The sequence below is a fragment of the Engystomops pustulosus genome, chromosome 6 (assembly GCF_040894005.1).
Source record: "Engystomops pustulosus chromosome 6, aEngPut4.maternal, whole genome shotgun sequence".
Taxonomy (NCBI): Eukaryota; Metazoa; Chordata; class Amphibia; order Anura; family Leptodactylidae; genus Engystomops; species Engystomops pustulosus.
This window is the reverse complement of record NC_092416.1, coordinates 29,592,112-29,619,291: the sequence shown is the minus strand read 5'-3', so window position 1 is coordinate 29,619,291 and position 27,180 is coordinate 29,592,112. Positions and strand designations below refer to the sequence as shown.

Sequence of the window (27,180 nt, the reverse complement as noted above, 5' to 3'; positions counted from 1 at the left end):
TAAAAACAGTAATTATCCCCAAAAGTCAATTCTGAAAATACAGAAAATGATATTTGATTTGTAAGCCGATTGACATCTAAATAAATTATCCAGATATTTCAAAAATTATGAAAATGTAAAGCAGACATAAATGAAGTACAACATGTGAGGAAAAAACAATCTCATAATCGCTTTGGTAAGTAACAGTGTTCAAAAGTTATAACCATATAAAGCAACGCAAGTCAGAATACAAATAATGGGACTGAGCCTTAAGCTGTAAAATGGCTGCGTCCTGAAGGGGTTAAGTTTGATCCTTTAGTGGGAGAGAAGTCGCTACTTTCCTCAGCTCATGGAGGCTTTAGCCTCTTTATATTATTTCATGGAGCATGTTTACATCAAAACTATGAGGGGCTGTATAATTTATCCTTACACCTACAAATGTATATAATTTTTCCATTGGGGCTGTATCTTAAGTTTAATGCCGCCACATGAGTTCACTGCTAAGGGGCCCACTGAGGCTCTGCCGCCAAGGGGCCTACTGAAACCTGAGGCCACTCCTTCCTGGACAACTCTGCTACATACTGACAACACAGTCTGTTACAAAATAATGGTCCCAATAGATATACATGTGCCACAAAGATTGATCACCTTTGTGAGACCTCTGGTGTCTATAAATAGTAATACAGCTGCTAGTATCTGCCTGAGAAGCTAGGTATTATTATGTGACCAATCAGATGCTTTGTTATTGTTTAATTGTATGGAGGTGATGATTGGATCTAAAGGTTAGATCCTATATCTACATCGGGGGTTTGCCCCAGGGAGAAACCTACACCTTCAACCTTACTCTCCATTTCTTGTACATTTCACCTGCCGGAAACCTGTCAGGCTGCTGATGAGGCCTCTGCAACACCCCTGCCAACGCAGAGGCAGGATGGTAGTTGCAAATAGCACCCTCCTCAGGTCAGTATCTGTTAGGGAGATTGATCACCTCTCTTGGAAGGTGCATGCCGCCATCGGCACTATGAGGTCAGCGTGCCACGGACCGTGCAGGGACACCAAGCCGATGCATCGAGCATCGGTGTATAGAAGAGGAGCTGCCAGAGGAGCATGGGAAGGTGAGTACACATTTTACCTTACTAGGTATACCTAGAGGAGGGAGCTACAAGCTATATACTGGGGGGGCAGGGCCTACAGGCTATAGACTGGGGGGGGGGGGGCAGGGGCTGCAGGCTATATACTGGGGGGCAGGGGCTGCAGGCTATATACTGGGGGGCAGGGGCTGCAGGCTATATACTGGGGGGCAGGGGCTGCAGGCTATATACTGGGGGGCAGGGGCTGCAGGCTATATACTGGGGGGCAGGGGCTGCAGGCTATATATTGGGGGGGCAGGGGCTGATGGCTATATATTGGGGGGGCAGGGGCTGATGGCTATATACTGGGGGGCAGGGGCTGATGGCTATATATTGGGGGGGCAGGGGCTGATGGCTATATATTGGGGGGGCAGGGGCTGATGGCTATATATTGGGGGGGCAGGGGCTGATGGCTATATACTGGGGGGCAGGGGCTGATGGCTATATATTGGGGGGCAGGGGCTGATGGCTATATATTGGGGGGCAGGGGCTGATGGCTATATATTGGGGGGGCAGGGGCTGATGGCTATATACTGGGGGGCAGGGGCTGATGGCTATATATTGGGGGGCAGGGGCTGATGGCTATATATTGGGGGGGCAGGGGCTGCTGGCTATATACTGGGGGCAGGGGCTGCTGGCTATATACTGGGGGGCAGGGGCTGCTGGCTATATACTGGGGGGCAGGGGCTGCTGGCTATATACTGGGGGGCAGGGGCTGCTGGCTATATACTGGGGGGCAGGGGCTGCTGGCTATATACTGGGGGGCAGGGGCTGCTGGCTATATACTGGGGGGCAGGGGCTGCTGGCTATATATTGGGGGTGCAGGGGAAGCAGAATCCTGTGGTGAGTTTAGAAAATATGATAATACCCAACAAATATTTTAGGCTGCAACTTTTTCAATGAAGTATACAGTGCACCCTGCAGAGTATTGGGTGGGGGTGTAGCTCCAAAGAGAACACTACAAGAAATATGTATATATAAGTATAATATGTTATAATTGAAAGGAATCTCAGTAATATCCTATTTTATCAAACATACCAGTGCTTTTACCTTTCATCTCCAGCCTGTATGTTATATAATGAGCAGACACCTCCATACACACAGCACCGGACTCCCAGCTCTTACCATTACACTTTGGTGGGATTTTCCTGTCAGAAACCTGAGGTAATACTGCAGAGATACCTGCTTTGTGTGCACTGCTCCTCAGGAGGCGTCTGTCAGGAGGAAAGGGCGGGAAGGCGTCGGGCGGGTCACGTGACGCTGCCCCAGGCGAGCGGCTCTGATGCATCTGTGATGCAGTATTGGGGTGTATACCGTGTGTACATGACGTATATTACCTCATGTACATTACCTTGTGTTACCTCATACAGATGACTTGTGTAGGAGTACTGGTGTGAAACTACAGCCCCCAGCATGCACTGAGAGGGAACTATAGCTATAACTTCAGAGAGTGTGGAACTACAACCCCCAGCATGCACTGACAGGTAACAATAGCTATGGCTTCAGGGAATGTGGAACTACAACTCCCAGCATGCACTGACAGGGAACTATAGCTATAGCTTCAGAGAGTGTGGAACTACAACCCCCAGCACGCACTGAAAGGGAACTATAGCTATAGCTTCACTGAATGTGAAACTACAACCCCCAGCATGCACTGACAGGGAACAATAGCTATAGCTTCATTGAATCTGGAACTACAACCCCCAGCATGCACTGACAGGGAACAATAGCTATAGCTTCAGAGAATGTGGAACTACAACCCCCAGCATGCACTGACAGGGAACAATAGCTATAGCTTCAGAGAATGTGGAACTACAACTCCCAGCATGCACTGACAGGTAACAATAGCTATGGCTTCAGAGAATGTGGAACTACATCCCCCAGCATGCACTGACAGGGAACTATAGCTATAGCTTCAGAGAGTGTGGAACTACAACCCCCAGCATGCACTGACAGGGAACTATAGCTATAGCTTCAGGAAATGTGGAACTACAACCCCCAGCATGCACTGACAGGGAACTATAGCTATAGCTTCAGGGGATTTGAAACTACAACCCCCAGCATGCACTGACAGGGAACAATAGCTAAAGCTTCACAGTGTGGAACTACAACCCCTAGCATGCACTGACAGGGAACTATAGTTTCAGGGAATGTGGAACTACAACCTCCAGCATTCACTGACAGGGAACAATAGCTATAGCTTCAGAGAGTGTGGAACTACAACCCCCAGCATGCACTGACCGGGAACTATAGCTTCAGAGAGTGTGGAACTACAACCGCCAGCATGCACTGACAGGGAACTATAGCTAAAGCTTCACAGTGTGTAACTACAACCCCCAGCATGCACTGACAGGGAACTATAGCTAAAGCTTCACAGTGTGTAACTACAACCCCCAGCATGCACTGATTCTACTTTACATTTTCATCATTTTTGAAATGTCGGGATAATGTCACGTGTCTTACAAATCGAATATCGGTTTTCCCTTATTTTTAGAATTGACTATTTTTGGGATAATAACTGTTTTTAATGATATTTTAAATACAGGTGGTCCCCTACTTAAGAACACTCGACTTACATACGACCCCTAGTTACAAACGGACCTCTGGATATTGGTAATTCGTTGTACTTTATTCCTAGGCTACAATGATCAGCTATAACAGTTATCACTGGTGTCTGTAATGAAGCTTTAGTGTTAATCCTGGTTCTTATGACAATCCAACATTTTTAAAATCCAATTGTCACAGAGACCAAAAAAGTTCTGTCTGGGATTACAATGATAAAATATACAGTTCCGACTTACATACAAATTCAACTTAAGAACAAACCTACAGACCCTATCTTGTATGTAACCCGGGGACTGCCTGTATATAACATTAGAACCCCCCCTACGTTTCATTTTCAAATCTGCACCTCTCAAACTATCAGAAACAGTTGATAAAAAGAGAAAACCCACCATACAATTTGTTCTGCAATTTCTCCTGAGTACAGAGACCCCCCACATGTGGCTGTGACTTGTTTTATGGGGGCACAGCGAGGCGCAGGAGGGACTTGCAGATGCCAGGATTTTAGTTTTCTCATTGGCCCCTTTTGTAGGCTATAAAATTTTCGCTTTTTCATTATTGGGGCCATGTGACTGCATCTTTTTACGGGATGAGAAGCTTTTTCCAGTGTTACCATTTTGGGGTTGGTATCACCTATTGTTGAAAATGTATAAACTTTTTTTTGAAGTCATGAGTAGAAAAGCATCAATTCTGTACTGGATTTTTTTAAACTTTTTTTTGGTGTTCACCGTTTAGCCTAATAATCCTGTTATCTTTATTCTATGGGTTGATACGATTACGGGGATACCAGACATGAATATTTTTCTTACGTTTTAATAAATTTGCCAAATAAAACCCTAATGTGGGGAAAAATCTATCATTTTTGCATCGCCGTCTTCCAAGTGGCATAGCATTTTTATTTTTTTGGCTACGGAGTCGGTTGATGGCTTGTTTTTTTGTGGGACATGTTGTACTTTGCACCAGTATCATTCTGGAGTACATATGTTTTTTTTATCACTTTTTATTGCATTTTTTATGGGATTAAATAGGTAAAAATCATAATTTTTGGAGGGTTTTTAACGTTTTTTTATTTACAGTGTTCATCAGGCAGGTGCAATAATGATCTGTTTTAATTCTATGGGTTGATACGGGCGCAGTGATGCTATATATGTAGGGTTTGTGTTTTTGTTTTCTTTTTTTGCGCTATATGTCTCTTTATGTGTTTATGGGGAGTATGGCCATTTTTATTCATTTATTTTTATTTAAGCACATTTTTCTCATCTGATTGCTTGTTCATGATAATACCCTGCAATACTGATGTATTGTAGGGTATTAGCTTTGTCAACATCTGCACATGCACATGCAAAGGCTGACGCTGTGCCTCAGGGCTGACATAACAGAGATCAGCGCCCCCGAAGACGGCGGGGGGGGGGGGGGGCATTGTGGGGAAGAGACCCCGGTCAGGCAAATTAAATGTTGTGATCACGCTGGCCGAGGCATTTAACGGGTTAAACACCCGCGATCGGAGTCCACTCTGACCACGGGTGTTTCACTGGTATGTCAGCTGTTAGTTACAGCTGACACCCAGTGTATTCCGATGCCGGCTATGCTTTTGTAAAACCTTAGACTTCAGCTGTTCGTTTAATAAACCTTCTTAAACTTTACGTGGCTCCCTGACAGCTTCTTCCTGAAAGTCCTGGGGGCGGCTGTATTTCAAAATGTAACATCCTTATTCTATTTAGCATATTTAATTCCCTCGGTGCCCTGTTCATCTATATTCAAAACCCCCACCCCCCTTATGACGTCCCATCCGCTTGCGCAGTGAACGTTCTATCTTTGTCATGCGCGGTGAGGAGCAAGCCTGCCGCTCACTGCGCATGCGTCTTTACGCTGTGTAACTAGGCATTTTGCGTACTTCCCCCCCTGCCTAGGCCCCAATTTTATTCTGCCCAATTTTATTCTTGCCCGCCCTCAGAAAACGTAAGACTCCACCCACTCTTCTTCAAACCTCCCAATCACCTGTTGTGTTATTTTTCTCCCCCCAATTATCTCTAGCCAAGACATTCATCAAAGGTGAATTGATGCTGAAAATTAATATGAAAGATGATATAGATTTATAGATGCATAAATATAGAGTAGATTATATAACGAACAAACGATGTCTGCGCTTTCAGGGATATTGCAGATAAAATCAAAATTCTTTATTGTATGCCGTTAAAATCCAGAATTGGCAGATAGCATAGGTGTGAGGGTCCAAGTATAGCGACCTACGCGTTTCGCCCTTAAGCGGGCTTAGTCATGGTCTGTAACAAACAGTGTACAATATCTCGATTTAAAAACCCCCCGCTCCCGAGATGGCGTGTGACGTCACGGTCACGTGATGTGAGTCACGTGATCGGACTAAGCCACGCCCACTCCGGAACGGTACGATTCCAAATACAATAAGAACTGTAATGAGAATTAAAACACAAATCTATATAAAGGTAAGATGGATGAATGAAGACTTAGGATAGAATTACATGGAAGCCTGTAAAAAAGAAAAAAATGGAAGAAAATTTTGTCATATTGAACTGTAGCTCTAAGTTAACACACCATATGAAAGTGTGAACACACATGCAGACACTAACATAAGTGTTAGTTAGAAGTACATACTTTACATGGAATAACACAAAGCACATATTGGTTAGTAAATGGTGACAAAGTATCAGATTGACATGACACGGAATAATGAAAACATGCTCATTAGTAACAAAGAATCAAATCCTGTCTAAGATTCAAACCTAGAGGTTGAGTTGTTTGTAATGTGAACATCCAATATGTTTCTCTGTTCATGAGTTTTCTCCTGTGGTCTCCCCCTCTCTCTGGTTTTTTCACTTTTTCGATGCCCTGCCATTTAAAATTACTGTTGTCACCATTATGTACATCGCGAAAATGCTTAGAGGCTGCTGACATATTAGTTAAATTAGAATTTTTTATGTCTGACAGATGCTTTCTAATCCGGACTTTCAAGGAATTGGTGGTGTAACCCACATATTGTAGATTGCACTCCACACATGATATTAAATAAACAACACAAGTGGTGTTGCAGTTCATATATGTGGTGATGTTGTATTTTTTCTTGGTGGTACAAGATGTAAAATTATCTATAGTCAGAAGATGTTCACAGGTGATGCATCTGAGGTGCCCACATTTATGGTTGCCAGGATGATGCAACCATGAATATTTTTTATTACAATTCTCTTTGGTGTGGCTTTTAAATACACTTGGGGAGACAATTGAGCCTACAGTGGGGGCTTTTTTAGAAATAATTCTCACGCCGTCTGACAAACATTCTTTAAGTTCTACATTTTGCTCTAAGATAGGTAAGTATTTAGTTATAACTCTTTTCACAAGATGAAACTGATTGCTGTAGGTGGTCACAAAAGTGATTGGTTTCGGATTGGATTCGTTAGCATCTAATTTGTTGTGATTATATTTCCTATCTACGAGGAGTGTATTTCTGTCCACCTTGTGGATCCTATTTCGAGCTGAGGTTAGAACATCTGGTTTGTACTCCCTTGCTCTGAATCTCTTTTCCCATTCTAGCATTTGTGTATTGAAAATTTGGTCTGAAGAGCTATTTCGACGAAGGGGGATTAATTCACCATAGGGTATATTGTCAATGACATGCCTAGGATGGCAAGAGGTAGCTAATAGTACACTATTCCCTGCTGTAGGTTTTCGAAAAGGAGACACATTGATAATGTTATTATGACCTTGAATTGTTACATCTAAATAATCAATATGGTTACCGCCAAAAAAATGTGTGAATTTTAGGTTCAGCAATCAGTTTCATCTTGTGAAAAGAGTTATAACTAAATACTTACCTATCTTAGAGCAAAATGTAGAACTTAAAGAATGTTTGTCAGACGGCGTGAGAATTATTTCTAAAAAAGCCCCCACTGTAGGCTCAATTGTCTCCCCAAGTGTATTTAAAAGCCACACCAAAGAGAATTGTAATAAAAAATATTCATGGTTGCATCATCCTGGCAACCATAAATGTGGGCACCTCAGATGCATCACCTGTGAACATCTTCTGACTATAGATAATTTTACATCTTGTACCACCAAGAAAAAATACAACATCACCACATATATGAACTGCAACACCACTTGTGTTGTTTATTTAATATCATGTGTGGAGTGCAATCTACAATATGTGGGTTACACCACCAATTCCTTGAAAGTCCGGATTAGAAAGCATCTGTCAGACATAAAAAATTCTAATTTAACTAATATGTCAGCAGCCTCTAAGCATTTTCGCGATGTACATAATGGTGACAACAGTAATTTTAAATGGCAGGGCATCAAAAAAGTGAAAAAACCAGAGAGAGGGGGAGACCACAGGAGAAAACTCATGAACAGAGAAACATATTGGATGTTCACATTACAAACAACTCAACCTCTAGGTTTGAATCTTAGACAGGATTTGATTCTTTGTTACTAATGAGCATGTTTTCATTATTCCGTGTCATGTCAATCTGATACTTTGTCACCATTTACTAACCAATATGTGCTTTGTGTTATTCCATGTAAAGTATGTACTTCTAACTAACACTTATGTTAGTGTCTGCATGTGTGTTCACACTTTCATATGGTGTGTTAACTTAGAGCTACAGTTCAATATGACAAAATTTTCTTCCATTTTTTTCTTTTTTACAGGCTTCCATGTAATTCTATCCTAAGTCTTCATTCATCCATCTTACCTTTATATAGATTTGTGTTTTAATTCTCATTACAGTTCTTATTGTATTTGGAATCGTACCGTTCCGGAGTGGGCGTGGCTTAGTCCGATCACGTGACTCACATCACGTGACCGTGACGTCACACGCCATCTCGGGAGCGGGGGGTTTTTAAATCGAGATATTGTACACTGTTTGTTACAGACCATGACTAAGCCCGCTTAAGGGCGAAACGCGTAGGTCGCTATACTTGGACCCTCACACCTATGCTATCTGCCAATTCTGGATTTTAACGGCATACAATAAAGAATTTTGATTTTATCTGCAATATCCCTGAAAGCGCAGACATCGTTTGTTCGTTTTGGAGTTCGTGCCTGCGGTCCGTGGGGTTTCTTTGGATGTTTTCGCGCTGGGGATTATGTGCGACAGAAGGTGAGCAGGAACTATCTTTTTTCTTGTCTCTATTTTGAATTTACATAGAGTAGATTATATATATAGATAGATTGATAGAAGATAGATATGAGAGATACAGTAGAAGAAAGATAGAAGATTGATTGATCGATGGATAGATAATAAATAGGAGATAAAAGATATATACAGTATATACTCGAGTATAAGCCAAGTTTTTCAGCACAAAAAATGTGCCGAAAAACCGTAACTCGAGTCTATGACAAAAAAACCCTGTGTACTCACCTTTCCGACGCCTCCAACAGGTCCTCTTCTGTCTTCAGATTCGGCTCCGTCTTTGGGTCACCGCGAGCTGTGTCGCACACACCATGACTTCAGCCGCTTGCCGACATCTTAGTGTATACCCCGCCACCGGCACACACAATGATGTAAGCAGTTGATGTCAAGGTGTATGCAACGGCACCATGCGGGGACCACAGTTGGATCGTCCGACGGTACGCCCCCTAATTTGTCGCATGGAATCCAGCGCACCTGTGCCAAAAATCTGTCGCGTGCACCAAAATCCCGGAGCAGACACTTGCTAAATACCTGTCCGAGCCGTGCAATCCCCAAAAAAGGTGCATAGTCCATCGAAAGTGAGCAGCGTGACGCTTAGTAAATGAGCCCCATTATATAATTACAATGATGTACATTGCTATAAATAGTAAAATGGTTATTTATAGTAAGAACAGAATAGTATCATGTGTTGTGTGTGTGTTGGGAATTTTACCTTTTTGCCATGATGCCAGAATTTCTGGATGAAGATTGCAGGTGCTTGTATTAGTCTTGGCGGGGGTGACTGCTGATAGCGCTGTGTCCCCCGCACCATGTGGAGGCGTCTGGTGATGTCAGCCAGGTATATAGAGGTCGCAGCCCCTGACCTGTCTCTTCTGAGATGTTGAGTCTTCTGGTGACTGTGCTGTTGGCTGCCGGAGGTAAGTTTTATTAACCCCTTAAGGACGGAGGGTTTTTCGGCTAATTTCTCGCTCTCCAACTTCAAAAATCCATAACTTTTTCATTTTTCCGTGTACAGACCTGTGTGAGGGCTTATTTTGTGCGTAACAAATTTTACTTTCCCGTAATGTTATTTATTTTAACATGCCGTGTACTGCGAAGCTGAAAAAAAATTCCAAATGTGGAAAAATTGAAAAAAAACCGCACGTGCGTCACGTTCTTGTGGGCTCAGTTTTTACGACTTTCACTCTTCGCTCCAAATAACACGCCTACTTTATTCTTTGGTTCGGTGCGATCGCGGTGATACCAAATTTATAAAGGTTTTATTGTGTTTTAATACATTTTCAAAAATTAAACGAATGTGTACAAAACTGAAAAAAAATTTTTTGCCATCTTCTGACGCTAATAACTTTTTCATACTTTGGCGCACGGAAATGTGTGAGGGGTCATTTTTTGCAAAATGAGGCGACGTTTTTATTGCTACCATTTTGAGGTCTGTGCGACATTTTGATCATTTTTTATTTCATTTTTTATGTTATGTAAAAAGGTGTAAAAGTCGCATTTCGGACATTTGGGCGCCATTTCCCGCCTCGGAGGTCACCGCCGGCCGCAACCGTTTTTATATTTTGATAGATCGGGCATTTTGGGACGCGGCGATACCTAATATGTCTGTGATTTTTACTGTTTGTTATGTTTTATATCCGTTCTAGGGAAAGGGGGGTGATTTGAACTTTTAATATTTTATTAATTTTTTTTATTTTTTAAACTTTTTTTTTTCTTTTTTTTTTCACTATTTTTTAGACCATCTAGGGTACATTAACCCTAGATGATCAGATCGCTCCTACCATATACTGCAATACTACAGTATTGCAATATATGGCGTTTTTGCAGGTCTTACATTACAATGAGCCACTGTAACGAACCTGCATAAACCTGCATAAACCATGTAGCCTCGTGTCAAGAGAAGACCCGAGGCTACCATGGTAACCGATCGCCGCCCCCCGATGACGTTCGGGGGCGTGGCGATCGAAAAAAAGATGGCGGCGCCCGCGCGCCGCCGTCTTTTAAACGCCGCCCGCGACTTTGCGGGCGGCGTTTAGAGGGTTAATAGCCACGATCGGTGCAAGCACCGACCGCGGTTATTAGCGGTGGGGGTTTTGTGCAAAATGCAAAAACCCCCACCTCTGTATGAAGAGGACTCAGCCCGTGAGCCCTCTTCATACATCCCTTATACCTCTGCGCCGTAGAGCTACGGCGCAGAGCGTTAAGGGGTTAATAACATCTTTTTCTATTTTGCTTTTGTTTTTTTCACTTATTGTTGCCTTTTGTTTCTGCAGCCACCCATGGCTGTGGGGTGCCCACCTACCGGCCCCTCTCTCGGGTTGTAAATGGAATTGATGCAGCTCCGCACAGCTGGCCCTGGATGGTAAGTGACGGAAAGTGGTCCCATTACAGTGAAATCAACTAACAGGATTGTGTTTGCAGCTTTGGATGTGACAGGAGCATGATCAGCCATGATCTAACTTAAGATCAGTGAAAGATGAAGTAAAAAGTTTAACTTTTTATATCCTGGAGAGAATAGTGAGGATGCGATACGGAATATGATGGCACTATAAAAAAGATTATTATTACTATGGATATCTACAACATTATCAGATATACTTGACTATAAGACGACCCAAGTATTAGCTGAAGCACCTAATTTTGCCACAAAAAATTGGGATAACTTATTGACTCAGGTATAAGCCTAGGGTGGGAAATGCAGCAACACGTTGATAAAATGTCCAGCAGCAGCCCCCTCTCATCAATAAAATGTCCAGCAGAGCCCCTTTCATGATAAAATAATAAACTTAGTACTCACCCTCGGCGTCCTCTTTTCCCTGCAGCTCATCTTCTCCGGTCAGCTCCAGCTTCCCAGCAGTTGGACAGTCACGCCGTGTCCCTGTGTACGCACGGGGAGAGAGCATAGATGTACCTCTGCCCGCACTGCCGGGAAGCTGGAGCTGAGGGGAGAAGAGGACTCCGGGGGTGAGCATTAAGTTTTTTTTTATATACTCAAGTATTTATCAGCACAAACGTGACGTAAAACTTGGCTTATACTCAAGTATTTATGGTAATCCCTATTCCTGTCTTCCAGGCATCTCTGCAGTATAAGCTACGAGATGGCTATGTCCATACCTGTGGTGGCAGCCTTATCACCCCGCAGTGGGTCCTGACTGCAGCTCATTGCATCACGTAAGTTATTTCCATCTTCCTTATGGACAGAATTGGGTTTGTGCTGCTCATATAGGCAGTGAGTAGAAGATCCAGTAAGATCACTTAACATTGTGGTATATGGTCCTAATACATACCAAGCATTAGTATCACTGCCAGACATTGCTGTACATGACTCTGTAATATCCAGAAGTAAATCACCGCACACAATATAATACAGCAGGGGGCAGTATGACTATTTAAAATTGCTTTTTGATACCTTATAATGCACCATGGAGAATGACAATTGAACATTGCTATACACGATGTTATAATACAGCAGGGGGCAGTATCATGGATTGCTGTATGTGAACCCATGATACAGCAGGGGGCAGTGACTATTGCTACACGTGACTTCATTTTACACCAGGGCGCAGTATTATCATTGATTGCTGTACTTGGCCCCTACAGCAGGGGGCAGTGTGTATATGGGTACAGGACTCATAATGATTATGTCTTATGGTTACAGCTATGAAATAACTTATCGCATAGTTCTGGGGGAACACGACCGCAGCGTGGAGGAAGGCACTGAGCAATACTTCCCCATTAATAATAAAGACATCTTTGGCCACCCCAACTGGAACGATCACTGCCCGCAGTGTGGGTAAGTCCTGTCTTCCATAATCCGAGAAGGCTCCACTGACCCCGGGTATGTGCACAAAATGATCTAAGATTCATAGTTTTCTCCTGTCTAAAGGATGGGAAATAACATGTTGATCAGTGGGGGCCCAACTACAAGGACCCACCTGATAACAAGAATGGGGCCCCCTCTCCATCTGAGAGAAAGGCCCCTTACCACTTACTTTGATCCTAAACAACACTGTTGCAAGGTCATCATCTGTGGGGGCAGAATGGTTGGTGGACAGGATCCTTATATATATTTTGTTTCCTTCAGTTATGATATTGCACTGATCAAATTGCCACGTGCGGCAGAACTGAATGACGTGGTCCAGTTGGGCTGCCTGCCGGCCCGAGAACGCCTTGTCTATGGGGGCCAGGAGTGTTATGGACCTGGCTGGGGACTCCTTTACAGTAAGTGATCGGAGGTGGCAGCGATACATATAGATCATGTATAAGAGTGCCCTTATGTAATTAACAATGTAGAAATGTGAAATCCAGAACTAGTTCATTAAAACATCCAATTTAATTCATCTTGGTTAATAAAATAACAAGACATGTCATGATCTCCTTATGGACCAACACATTTTAGACTCTATACTTTTAATGAACAAGTGCTGGATTTCACATTTCTACATTGGAAGTGCTCAACCATCTGATGCGGCTGTTTCATTCGTGCACCAAGTTCCAAAGCAAATGGAATAATTATTTCACTTGCCGTGAGCTGACATATTTTTTTCTTTGTATGTAATTAACCCTTTCCTGTACTATATGTCCTGTGCAGACCATGGCCCTCAGTCCTTGATCCTACAGCAAGCAATGCTGCCCATCGTGGACCATACTCAGTGCACAGAACCCGACTGGTGGGGAAACCTTGTGAATGAGTCTCTGATCTGTGCCGGGGGATACGGACAGGCCAGCTGCAGTGTAAGTGATGTGATGGGTGAGATTAGCTGAGTCCACACTTTCAACCCTACAGATCTGTCAGTGTAGACCCCAGGAAAGCTGAGGCCATGTTCATAATTAAATTTGCATTCCGTTAGTGTTGACCCCCTGTTCTGTTTGTGACCAGAGCGACTCCGGGGGACCCCTGAACTGTCAGGATGCAAGCGGCCGCTGGTACATTGATGGGATAGTCAGTTTTGTGCCTGTGCAATGCAACACCCTGAAGAAACCCACCGTATTCACCCGTGTTTCGCTTTTCCATGACTGGATGGACGAGGTGAGCGCATCCCATTATAATATGGCACTGGGAGGGGCAGAGACATCTAGTGCACTGACAATTCTTATATTTCCAGATAATCACCAACAACTGAGCTGCAGCCATGCACCTGGACGCCCGGCATCATGATGTATGAGAACGGCCATACAAGACCCCAACATGCCTGACCCTACACTATAAACTCACTTAAAAAAAAATAAAAAGACAAATCATCAGCTTTTTCTTCTTTATTGTTTTTGTGGTGCAATAGTTACAGCACAGATTATTTCAGGAGGGACTGTGCCGATATTAAGGAGAGATTAAGGAGTAAGAGTTAAACAAAGTGTACGGAGCAAATACGTGAGAGCAGCACAGAGTATTTCAGGAGAGCTTCTAGCTCATCTTGTGGCCAGAGAATAGAGATTGCCCTTATGTTACGTTTTATTGAGCTTGATCCTTTACTTAGCCCCGGCATCCCTGAGGAAGAAGCATGTCGGGGGGGGGGGGGGGGGGGGAGTGGGGCTGTAGTGTTCTTTTAGTTTTTATGTAGCAATCATAGGACCCAAATTATATAGACGCAGATGGGATAAGATAGTGGCAGTGTGTGTGTATGAGTGCAATAAATGTGCCCAAGGCACAAAAGTGTGATTGGAGTTGGATGCCTCCTTCCAAGTGACACAGTGGAGATTTAAAGTGAGAGTGTCCATATCCCAACCACCTTAGGCCTCTTCCACACTAGCCTTTTTCACACACGTGTTCTGCACGTGCTTTTGACGCGCAGAACTTGCATTGCACTCTGTCCCATTGTTTCCAGTGGGCTCGTCCTTATTTGCGTTTTTTTTTTCACGTGCGTGCATGCGTTTGTTTTTCACTCCCCATTCAAGTCTATGGAGACGCATCAAAAACGCATTGCACTCGCAAGCATTGCAAGTGCAATGCGAGTGCAATGTGTTTTAAATGGATGGGTTGCTAGGTGATGTGAAAAAAAAGGCAGGAAACACCTATTTAAGAAACATGTGATTTTAAAAACGTGCGTGAAAAACGCACCGAAAATGCAAGAAAAATGCGAACAACACACATGAAAAACGCAAAACAGGGTTAAGGACTCCAAGTAACAAAGGACCAAAAACGCAGCAAAAAAACCCGTCAGTTTTTCTCACATTGCACCCTGATGTGATCTGCAACGTAAGTGTGGAAGAGGTCTTACTGTTGATACAACTATAACACTATTTACTATCAACACCATCGAGAGAGTAACATTGTATCATCCTCACAAGATACAATTGATAAATGGTGACTCAGGACTGACACCTAGGGGGGAGATTTATTATTAGTTCTATGTGGCTTCTTGGCCTAGAATTGTCGCAACTTTTTGTGCAAACATCGTTTTTGCAGGGGTTTTTTTTAGCAAGAAAAAACCGCATCTCTAAAGTCACGAAAAAATACACCACAGAGTGTGCAACACCGCGTTTATCAACTCAGATTTTTCAAAAGAACGCAAATTTAGTCGCAAAACTACACCACGTAGGAGGTGGTGTATGTGGGTCCATTGGGGGAAGTTTTTGCTCAATTTTATGTTTGAGGTATCTGAAAATTTCCTGTGCAAAAACATCACAAAAAGGCAGAAATTGAGCAGATGTTGAACATACGTGTGACTGGTGCAGTCTATGGGGCATATTTATCTTGATGTATCAGGGCAGCCGGCTGTGCAGGGCCCGGCGTAGAAAAAAACGCAGCCGACGACTTTCACATATGGAAAGTCGCCGGCAGCAGCGAGTGCATCGGCACTGGTACAATAACGTCCCGCGCTGGCCCACTCCCGGCCGGCTGACACCCCCCCTTCCTTCACGCCTCTGGCAAATAATCACAAGTGCTAGCAATAAGCTAGCATTTGTGATTATTTCAGGGCCTCTGTGCCACGCCAGGTCCTGATAAATATGCCCCTATGTGCGTAGAGCACACACAGCTGATACTCACATAGGAAGGCATGTAACACTGCACATACACCGGACTATAAATCAGGCTGGTGTAAACATGACAGTCTAACACATATGGGTGCATACCCGGTCCAGTCGCGATGCAGCGGCGCGTTCTACGACGCTGATTTGGTTCTGCCGGGATTCACTAAGGGCCTAACTCCATCAGGTGTTCGCCTTCTACGTCCCGGTGCATGTGAGTGCTATTCTTGCGACACAATTTTTTTTTTAAATTCCATGTTTTTTCCGAATCCGTCGGGTTTTCCAATGGCCACACCCCCGATTTGTGTCGTGTGAAAGCCAGCACCGATGCAGCACAATCCGATCGCGTGCGGCAAAGTCCCGGGGCAATTCGGTGCAAATCGGAAAGATTCGGGAAACCCGACAAAAATGCGTGATTCGGACCCTTAGTAAATGAGCCCCATAGACATCTGCCCAAAATCCTGCCTAATGATAAATCTCCCACATAGTGTCTTATGTCCATATTCCATCACTTTATTGTTGATACTATATAAAGTAAAACACCACAGTACACACCGCTCAGGCCACAAATGTATATCCTTAGAATTGTATTGACCCCCCTGGGTCCTGGTGATTGTAGATTTTTAAAATTCCGGTTTCTGTAGTGATATTCACGTTATACTTTTAAGGAGAATAAATAAAGATAATTTTTATTTTTAAATGCAAGTGATCTTTCTTGACCAGTGGGTCTTAGTGAGGCCATTTTTTGTAAAATGATCCTTTACTGGGAGAGAAGTGGCTGCCAGTAGCATCATTGCCTTTGCATGTCTCCCCCCTTATTGGAGTATTTAGGGTCTTGGGGTCTACCCTTTATGTGGGTTGTAAGCTCATGTGCTCTTGAATTTTGATCTTTGGTTATTTCACAGCTGAATTAATTCTCATGTACTTGGCACAGGGCACCACGAGGTCACATGACCTTTGCCGCCGTCACCTGTCTCCGGTATTATGATTCCCAGCTGTTTCCAAATGATGGACATCACAGGACCCGTAGGGGGCAGTCTGTGAGTCTGGGGACCCCAATCACTTTGTATGGGTTACAGTCTACAACTGGAAAAATATATGTAACGTCTCCCTAAAGCATGTAGAGATACGTGTCATTGGGTGACGTCCAATATTTCGCATTCATCAGGATTATTTTTATGTTTGCTAATAAAAAGGTTTATCAGAAACCTCCCAATTTTCCAAAATGTAAAATCTGCTATAATCTGCGTGAACCTTGACATTAGTGGTCACCCAGCTTTCCCAGAAACTGATATAAATGGATGTAGACCCTCTTTCTTTGTTGATGGTGGAAACATTTTGTTGGCATTGTCCCCGCAGCCTTGGGCACAGGACCTGACAGCACCTGTTCTCTGGTGTCTGCAGTTCCCAGCGCTCCTGATAACGCGCAGTATAAGAGGCGTCTGGTACCAGGAGCCGCCACCTTACACAATGCAAAAGCTTCTGATCACCTTCCTGCTGGCAGCCGGAGGTAAGTCCTTACAGTGAGGCCATACAGTTATGCCTGATACTGTACATTAATGCTATACTTTCCCTACAGCGTATGGCTGTGGGGTGCCCACCTATGCCCCCAGTAGCCGTGTGGTGAATGGTGAAGATGCCATACCCCATAGCTGGCCCTGGCAGGTAAGGACCCCTCATCTGCTCTGTACTATATACTATATATACTATATACTAACACATTGCACCGTATCCCCAGATTTCCCTGCAGTATAAGAATGGAGATACCTTCTCCCATACATGTGGTGGAAGCCTCATCACCCCAAACTGGGTCATGACAGCAGCACATTGCATCTCGTAAGTACCAGGAAGACCACAGTCCTCAGCACCTTCGCTATAGTCCTTACTATTCAAGTGCAATATGGAATTTATTAGGGTTTGTTACAATGTATCAGTCTGCCACATCTTATTGAACGTTCCGTTTCCCTGGAGGATGACCCAGATTTGAATTTTTTAAATTTTTAGGTCCAGTCGTACATACCAGGTGGTGGTGGGAGAACATGACCGCAGCGTGTTGGAGGGAGCGGAGCAGGTCATTCCGGTGAAGAAGGAAGACATTTTTGTCCATGAAGGATGGAAAAGCAGCTCTGTATCAAATGGGTGAGAGGCCGTATCACAGATACAGCATAGGATTAGATACGGTGGCTCAGCTGATAGAATGGGAATGGATATAGCAGCTCAGACTGTATCACACATGCTATGATTAGATACAGTGGCTCTGAAGACAGTATCACACATGCTATGATTAGATACAGCTGCTCAGAGACAGTATCACACATGCTATGATTAGATACAGTGGCTCTGAAGACAGTATCACACATGCTATGATTAGATACAGCAGCTCAGCAGACAGTATCACACATGCTATGATTAGATACAGCAGCTCAGAGACAGTATCACACAGGCTATGATTAGATACTGCAGCTCAGCAGACAGTATCACACATGCTATGATTAGATACAGTGACCCAGAAGACAGTATCACACATGCCATGATTAGATATAGCGGCTCAGCACACAGTAGGACACATAATAGGAATAGTTATAGTAGCTTAGACACCATCACATTGGATGGGATTGAATACAGCATCTGAGTAGACATTATCACATATGCTAGGATTAGATACACTAGACACCGTAACCCGTATCACACATGATGAGAATGGATATATCCACTTACTAGACTGTATCACATATACTAGGATTAGATAGAAAATCTCAGTGGGCTGTATCACACATGCTAGGATTAGATACAGCCAGGGTCAGCTCCAGGTGTCAGTAGGCCCCTGGGTGGCAGAGCCTCAGTGGGCCCCTTTGCAGTGAACTCACATGGCAGCATTAAAAACGGAAACTAAGTCTCCTGTTCCCTAAAATGTTCCCTAACTTATCATACCAAATAGCCGCCTCATGGTTATTTTATATAGAGCCCCCTCACCCCCTATGGATTCTTTACATACAGCCCCCCTCACCTCCATGGATTCCTTATGTACATGGGGCCCCCCAGCAGCTCTGGGCCCTGTTACTTGCCCAGTTATACCCAGTACTGGTGCCGGACCCGGATACAGTGCTCCCAAAATGAACTTTATACACCATGGATCAGTACTCTGAATTACACAGGATATGATTAGATACAGAGGCTCAGCAGACAGTATCACATATCAGAGGAAAGGACATGGCACCTCAGGACTGTATCACACATGAAAAGTTTAGATACTTGATGTTACAATTGTTGCCATACTTTTCCAGGAACGACATTGCCCTCATAAAGTTATCTCACGTTGCCCTGCTGAATGATGAGGTGAAGCTGGGATGTCTGCCCCCTGCCGGAGAGCTTCTCCCCAATAACTACCCCTGTTACATCAGCGGCTGGGGCCGTCTGACCAGTACGTGAGAGGGTGATCTGATGGTTTGGGGGAGGCTTTGTGATATTTTTGGGTTCTGTCTTATGGTGATGATGTCTCCACAGCTGGCGGAGTTCTCCCTAATACTCTGCAGCAGGCTCTGCTCCCAGTGGTGGATCATCAGACCTGCACCCAGAGAGACTGGTGGGGAAGCACCGTGAAGAGCAGCATGGTGTGCGCTGGTGGGGACATCAAGGCTGGCTGCAATGTGAGTACAAAGCCTGGCGCCCTAACAATGTATCACCTCTAGGTATAGCACCAATCTAAACGTAAGGATACTGCTTTTCCTACTCCATTCACATCCAGAGCTGCACTTACAATTGTCCTGTCTACTTCTTGGATCCCACTAAGCATAGCTGAGGAGTCAGTAAGCCAAATCTCAGACTCCTTAATTTCCCGAACTTCAACTCTGACTCCAGCTCCACCAAAATGGTCTTGTTTCCTGGTCACTCTAGCAGGCAATTCTTCCCAGTGCCTTATTTCTCTCAACTATAGCGTTTCACTACTGAGCATGTACACAAAGTGCAACCACAATCATTTCAACTAAGAGGGGGGTCAGCAGTGCACAAGCCATGTCGACATCCATGAGTTGCGGTCCAGAAATCTGCTGACTGTCAGAGTAATGAGCTCTTCTATCACTGATGTAACATAACTGATTATGGTTCAGGAGGCCGGGTAGCGGTCAGTGCAGCAAAGAAGATTTTGCTCCTCCAGGGTCCTCTCCTGCCGCTCTGTGTTCTGACTCCTGACATTGGTTGCATGCATCAAGGTCAAGATGCAGACCACCAGCAGTAGAGGACCCCAGAGTGGTAAGTACCAGGTCCTCTCCTGGTGCAGTTCTGCTCTGGGGTCTCCAGAATTATTATTTTTATACTCTAGGGGTCTCCAGTATTGTTTTCTGTGGGGTCTCCAGGATTATTGACTGCTCTGGGGGTCTTCAGTATCGGTATTTGTTTCCAGTATTGTAAGTCTGCTATTGGATCTCCAGTATTAGTAGTTTTATGCTCTGAGGGTCTCCAGTATTATTATCTGCTCCGGGGGTTTCCAGTACTATTATTATCTGCTCCAGGGTTTTTCCAAAACTATTATTATCTGCTCCAGGGGTCTCCAAAACTATTATTATCTGCTCCAGGGGTCTCCAAAACTATTATTATCTGCTCCAGGGGTCTCCAAAACTATTATTATCTGCTCCGGGGGTCTCCAGTACTATTATTATCTGCTCCGGGGGTCTCCAGTACTATTATTATCTGCTCCGGGGGTCTCCAGTACTATTATTATCTGCTCCGGGGGTTTCCAGTACTATTATTATCTGCTCCAGGGTTTTTCCAAAACTATTATTATCTGCTCCAGGGGTCTCCAAAACTATTATTATCTGCTCCGGGGGTCTCCAGTACTATTATTATCTGCTCCGGGGGTCTCCAGTACTACTATTATCTGCTTTGGGGGTCTCTAGTACTATTATCTGCTCCGGGGTTCTCTAGTACTACTATTATCTGCTTCGGGGGTCTCTAGTACTATTATCTGCTGTGGGGTTTTCTATAGTACTACTATTATCTGCTTCGGGGGTCTCTAGTACTATTATCTCCTCCGGGGGTCTCTAGTACTATTATTATCTGCTCCGGGGGTCTCTAGTACTATTATTATCTTCTCCGGGGGTCTCTAGTATTATTATCTGCTCTGGGGGTCTCTAGTATTATTATCTGCTCTGGGGGTCACCAGTACTATTATTATCTTCTCCGGGGGTCTCTAGTACTATTATCTTCTCCGGGGGTCTCTAGTATTATTATTATCTGCTCCGGGGGTCTCTAGTACTATTATTATCTGCTCCGGGGGTCTCTAGTACTATTATTATCTTCTCCGGGGGTCTCTAGTATTATTATCTGCTCTGGGGGTCTCTAGTATTATTATCTGCTCTGGGGGTCACCAGTACTATTATTATCTTCTCCGGGGGTCTCTAGTACTATTATCTGCTCCAGGGGTCTCTAGTACTATTATTATCTTCTCCGGGGGTCTCAAGTATTATTATCTGCTCTGGGGGTCACCAGTACCTGGTTGCTGGGTTGTAGTTATTGCTGTACTGTGGTAGTTAGCTTTTCTGGGGTGATATTTTGTGCTGTACTTTGGTTGTTGGTGCATCTAAGGTGCTGATTACTGATATGGCCCCTTAAAGTTGAGCAGTATGACAATATGACCCTTGGACCCACAATGTTGATTACCCCTGACCCTAAATCCTTAGATCAGGAATAGAACAGCCATTTAAAGGAAATGTTAACAATTTATTAAATGTTTTTGAAGTCCACTTTATCACTCCACAGCCCTGGCACCAGAAAATCTGATATGCAGATTTTGAATACAGCTCTAGATGTGACTAGAGTAGGCTCATTCTAAATCTTGTTCTCAGTGTAAGAATTACAGTTCCCACAAGTTTATGTTTTTGTGTTTGGAGCTGTGATTCTTCTGACCACTTCTGTATTGTAGGGCGACTCTGGAGGACCCCTGAACTGCCAGGACGCCAACGGCAGGTGGCAAGTCCATGGCATCGCCAGCTTTGTGTCATCTTTTGGGTGTAATGCTCTGAAGAAACCGACAGTCTTCACCCGTGTCTCAGCCTTCAATGACTGGATCACCGACGTACGTATCAGTGGTACTGGGGACATGGGGGACATAGAATATATCACCTAAAACTACAACTCCGGGGATTTTTATTCACAGCCCATTCATTCTCATTCCAGATTATCAATAAAAACTCGTGAGCACAAGATGGCGCCTCAATTACAGCATCACATCTCTTCCAGAGCCAAGATTAACCCTCTCCTGGCTGTGATCTTCAGTAATGCATTGAATAAACATTGTAAAATGGCAAGAAATTGTGTCTTCTTCAGCTGACAATCCATTTCAACAGCTCTAGTCACATTCAAAGCTGCAGCTACCACTCTGCTGCTTTCCTTATAGGATTTGTCCTGTAGATATATAAGCGTATCAGCCCATCCTGCTGTAGTGCACTGTGTGAGATCTCACCACGTATAGTATATATATATATAGCATATATTGTGTACAGATTTGGACACTGATGTTATCTTGTTTTCAGTGTATGGACAGTACAAAGAGCTGTAACTCAGATAAGAGTATCCTCTACATATTGACAGGGGTGCACCTCTAACAACTATTCAAGTGCCAATGCTGCGCTTCAGCTGGCAGAGTCCTTGCATTATATTTCTTTATGATGCAAGGACTCCCATCCAGTGCAGCGGGATCGGACCAGCATATGGGTCAGTTTTCATGGGAACGTGATGTTCAACAATGTTGAAATAAATAAAAAAATTGATTGAATGATTTCTCCTGCAACATGACCCCCAAAGCCCAACGGACCCCATCATAGTCAATGGGATTTTTTTTTTTTTGGTGCCATTGGTAAAATTTCACACTTCTAAACAGATTGAAATCACTAAGAATAAAGTGCCTCTAGCCTTATGTATAGGAGAGGTCTGGAGATGTTAAAGGAAATCTACCACCAGGATAAGGGATTGTAAATCAAGCATACTGACATACTGGTGCGTGCCCCCTCTGGCAGAAGCTGCTCTTCTTGTAGCTTTGTATGCCTTTGTTTTTAAGAAATAGGGTTTCAAAATTATGCAGATGAGCTTTCGGGGCTCCAAGCTTTATTGACATCTATAAAGTCTGTAGCACCTGAGGCTCATTTGCATTTGCATTTTTTGTAAAAACAAGGGCCTAAGGAGCTAAAATAAGAGCAGGACCTGCCAGAGGGGGAACTCACCAGTATTTCAGTGTGCTTGGTTTACAATCTTTCATCCTGGTGGTAGATTTCCTTTAAGGATGCTGATCCATGGAATATTTGGGATTGGCAAGACATTCACCTCAGGGAGGATTAGAGGTTGTACTTGATAGACTATTTGAGGCCAAGTTCACATCTTCATTATTCATTTCTTTAATGGAGGGGAATAGTGGAAATAGAATCCTGATGGTAAATGATGACCTCTGTTTACCATCCATAACCTGGTGTGTACAAGACGGTTATCTCCCTTATACTAACCTTCAGTATTCGATTTTCTTGATTCTCCTCCATAACAGAAGATAATAATGATTACATGGAGAGAAGAGGTGACGTCGGCCTAGCTGACATGTTACCTGCTAAATTGTTATTGAGTAACCCTTGGTGCCTTTCATGGCTAGTCAATATCTGGTGCATATTCTTAACCATTACGGTATAAATTAAGTCCAAAATCTCAACTTGGCTCAGCTTTACATGCAGCGCCCCTCCTGCCAATGGCCATCTCTAGTATTACAAGTCTTCCCCATTCATTTCTATACCCAACACAACTTTTAAAAGGCTCAGACCCCCAGCAGGAGGTACAGCACCCCCTACAGAGTCCAGGGATATTATAGGTTTCTCCGTACAGAGCACAGGGCAGCATATGTGAACATGGATATAGCAGTAGATGTTATGTAGACATGGATATAGCGGTAGATGTTATGTAGACTTGTATATAGCGGTAGATGTTATGTAGACTTGTATATAGCGGTAGATGTTATGTAGACTTGTATATAGCGGTAGATGTTATGTAGACTTGTATATAGCGGTAGATGTTATGTAGACATGGATATAGCGGTAGATGTTATGTAGACATGGATATAGCGGTAGATGTTATGTAGACTTGTATATAGCGGTAGATATAGTGTAGACATGGATATAGCAGTAGATGTTATGTAGACATGTATATAGCAGTAGATATAGTGTAGACTTGTATATAGCAGTAGATGTTATGTAGACTTGTATATAGCAGTAGATATAGTGTAGACATGGATATAGCAGTATATGTTATGTAGACATGGATATAGCAGTAGATGTTATGTAGACTTGTATATAGCAGTAGATACAGTGTAGACATGGATATAGCAGTAGATACAGTGTAGACTTGTATATAGCGGTAGATGTTATGTAGACTTGTATATAGCGGTAGATGTTATGTAGACTTGTATATAGCGGTAGATATAGTGTAGACATGGATATAGCGGTAGATGTTATGTAGACATGGATATAGCGGTAGATGTTATGTAGACATGGATATAGCGGTAGATGTTATGTAGACATGGATATAGCGGTAGATGTTATGTAGACTTGTATATAGCGGTAGATATAGTGTAGACATGGATATAGCGGTAGATGTTATGTAGACATGGATATAGCGGTAGATGTTATGTAGACTTGTATATAGCGGTAGATATAGTGTAGACATGGATATAGCAGTAGATGTTATGTAGACATGTATATAGCAGTAGATATAGTGTAGACTTGTATATAGCAGTAGATGTTATGTAGACTTGTATATAGCAGTAGATATAGTGTAGACATGGATATAGCAGTATATGTTATGTAGACATGGATATAGCAGTAGATGTTATGTAGACTTGTATATATCAGTAGATACAGTGTAGACATGGATATAGCAGTAGATACAGTGTAGACTTGTATATAGCGGTAGATGTTATGTAGACTTGTATATAGCGGTAGATGTTATGTAGACTTGTATATAGCGGTAGATATAGTGTAGACATGGATATAGCGGTAGATGTTATGTAGACTTGTATATATCAGTAGATACAGTGTAGACATGGATATAGCAGTAGATACAGTGTAGACTTGTATATAGCGGTAGATGTTATGTAGACTTGTATATAGCGGTAGATGTTATGTAGACTTGTATATAGCGGTAGATGTTATGTAGACATGGATATAGCGGTAGATGTTATGTAGACATGGATATAGCGGTAGATGTTATGTAGACATGGATATAGCGGTAGATGTTATGTAGACTTGTATATAGCGGTAGATATAGTGTAGACATGGATATAGCGGTAGATGTTATGTAGACATGGATATAGCGGTAGATGTTATGTAGACATGGATATAGCGGTAGATATAGTGTAGACATGGATATAGCGGCCGATACAATGTAGTGTGTAGTTGTATGTCACAGTAGTGCAGACTTTCCATTCACTTACAGCCGCTTTCCAGGTTTTTTTCTCATTTTATTACTTTTCATCCCATAAATTTTTTTTCTTACAAATAATCTCATTGCAGATAAATAATCATTTCTCTATTTTTCTTTTATCTTTACACATAAAACAATTACACAGCGAGACGTTAGTTTACTCCGAATGGAAAAATATTGTTTATCGTTTCCAGGACGAGGGACAGAAGAGAACGGAGGTGACGTCATTACAACAAGAAGCCACAAGGGGGAGCTGGATGCTTCACCTACAAGTCCATAGAACAGACACTGAGCATGCTGACCGCAAAGAGAGCGGCCGTCCCCATCCAAAACCACGCTCACTCCATGCCAACACACAGATCACAGGTCCTGCCGGGTGCTGGCACCATAACATGGCAGGATTCTTACAGGGTGACGTCTATGAAGTGGTTACTGATGACCCAGGATGAAGGGAGGTTGAGAGTAGTAGTGTCGTCCCGTGTCACCTCACCTGCCCTTATACAAGCTTTATATATACGCGGTATCGCAAGTCTATATCGAGAGGGGAGGGTGACATACCGCCCTGTGCAGACCAAGCAACAGACATGTTCTAAGATGATCACACGTGAAGTTACCGAGGACACACTGGGACACGCGTGACATGCCGTAGACAGGGGGGAGGGGGGTTTGCTATACAGTAACTTTTTCAGTTCCAGTGAACACGTCCAGTCCAAGAACTTGTGCATTGATTGACATCCTGAGTTTGAATGAACTTTACGGCATCTACAAATTATTTACATCACAAAGACTGTTTTGTGTTCACTTTTCCCGGGGCTGCTGTCTGCAGACCTCCACGTATTGTCGCCCTGTGGCTTCAGGACCCTCACACTGCATATTCAGACCATTGGTGGGGGGCGCAGCCTCCCTTATTATTAAGTGCTGGAGACGGAGGGAGTGACTGCAAGGTCCACTGAAGGAAACAAGTCCGGTGGAAGGAGTCCAGGCATCTGCGTCGCTTGTCTCAGACGTGATCAGTCAGTGGCACAGACCACGGGTGTAACGATTGCACTCGACTGAATCGAAGACTGAAGACTGACGCAAATCGCATGGTTTCGGCCTCCTTGGCTGAGGCTGGGGGAGGGGATAGAAAATAACAACGGCTGTAATCTTCACCACTCCAGAAAATGCCCAATATGGACTCCCACAAACACATTGATCATGACCTTATAGGTCCCTTTAAAAGTAATCACTCAGTACCTGTTTGGTAAGAATATTTAGCAAAAAGTAAAAGCGGAGGAAACTGGAAGAATACAGAAAGTAGGATACGTACCTTTGAAGACTGATACAGATTTGGGAGGGGGCTAGCAGCGCTATAGAGCAGAGGAGACAGAATACAGGCGGTCAGTGCGGAATAATACTCACGTGGCACAGGATCGGCCACACTCGTGTCAGCTCTCACCTGATTGCTTGCATTTGGGTTGGTTTCTTCAAGTTGGATTTTAATTTCTGGGTAGGAGGAGTCTCCGCTCATTTTCCGAACATCTGGGTGTGGGGAGCGTGGGAAACCTGCCAAATAAAGCAGAATAAAGTCAACTGTAAGCAGAGGATCCTGCAGTACAATCGGCCTTAGCGTGTCTGAACATGACACAAAATGTCACTATGACACTATATATTATAAATTACATTATAATATATAGACGGAGGTGGGTAGTCTCAGCACGGAATTAGACTTCACTTACAGATCAGCCACACACTCCGGGTACCACCTGCAGCCAAATCTCCAGCTGACACTGACAGGTTTAAAGGTAATGGGGGACATTTATAGTGTGCTGGCGTATGATGAAAGTACATTAGGAGGCTCCGGCCTTTTGGAGGTATTGGGGTGGACAGAGAAGTCGCAGGCTATATAGCGAATGCACTAGCCCACTTAGCGTATAGGGAAGAGTGTT

At 43.5% G+C, this 27,180-nt stretch overlaps 3 protein-coding genes across 15 annotated transcripts in view; 2 read left to right on the top strand and 1 right to left on the bottom strand.

Moving 5' to 3' along the window:
- The first annotated feature begins 975 nt into the window (after nucleotides 1-975).
- On the top strand, nucleotides 976-14,066 carry LOC140134771 (chymotrypsin-like elastase family member 3B). Its single transcript, XM_072155378.1, has 8 exons — nucleotides 976-1,094; nucleotides 11,110-11,198; nucleotides 11,910-12,007; nucleotides 12,495-12,629; nucleotides 12,921-13,057; nucleotides 13,428-13,570; nucleotides 13,716-13,865; nucleotides 13,942-14,066. Exons 1-8 carry the CDS (start codon nucleotides 1,001-1,003, stop codon nucleotides 13,957-13,959), a joined length of 864 nt encoding a protein of 287 aa, XP_072011479.1. The 5' UTR covers nucleotides 976-1,000; the 3' UTR covers nucleotides 13,960-14,066.
- Nucleotides 14,067-17,161: 3,095 nt separating this feature from the next.
- LOC140134772 (chymotrypsin-like elastase family member 3B) lies at nucleotides 17,162-22,108 on the top strand. The gene is made up of 8 exons (XM_072155379.1): nucleotides 17,162-17,312; nucleotides 17,382-17,467; nucleotides 17,541-17,638; nucleotides 17,807-17,941; nucleotides 19,087-19,223; nucleotides 19,307-19,449; nucleotides 21,720-21,872; nucleotides 21,974-22,108. Exons 1-8 carry the CDS (start codon nucleotides 17,273-17,275, stop codon nucleotides 21,992-21,994), a joined length of 813 nt encoding a protein of 270 aa, XP_072011480.1. The 5' UTR covers nucleotides 17,162-17,272; the 3' UTR covers nucleotides 21,995-22,108.
- A 4,144-nt stretch (nucleotides 22,109-26,252) lies between these two features.
- The window catches only part of RAP1GAP (RAP1 GTPase activating protein), an 86,090-nt gene continuing 85,162 nt past the window's right edge, over nucleotides 26,253-27,180 (bottom strand). For all 13 annotated transcript variants that reach the window (XM_072155374.1, XM_072155370.1, XM_072155367.1 and 10 more), the window contains 3 exons: nucleotides 26,691-26,797; nucleotides 26,562-26,601; nucleotides 26,253-26,362 (listed from right to left, as the gene is read on the bottom strand). In XM_072155374.1, the coding sequence (XP_072011475.1) occupies nucleotides 26,593-26,601; nucleotides 26,691-26,797 (116 nt within the window). In that variant the 3' untranslated portion in view covers nucleotides 26,253-26,362; nucleotides 26,562-26,592. The remainder of the gene's footprint in view (nucleotides 26,363-26,561; nucleotides 26,602-26,690; nucleotides 26,798-27,180) is intronic.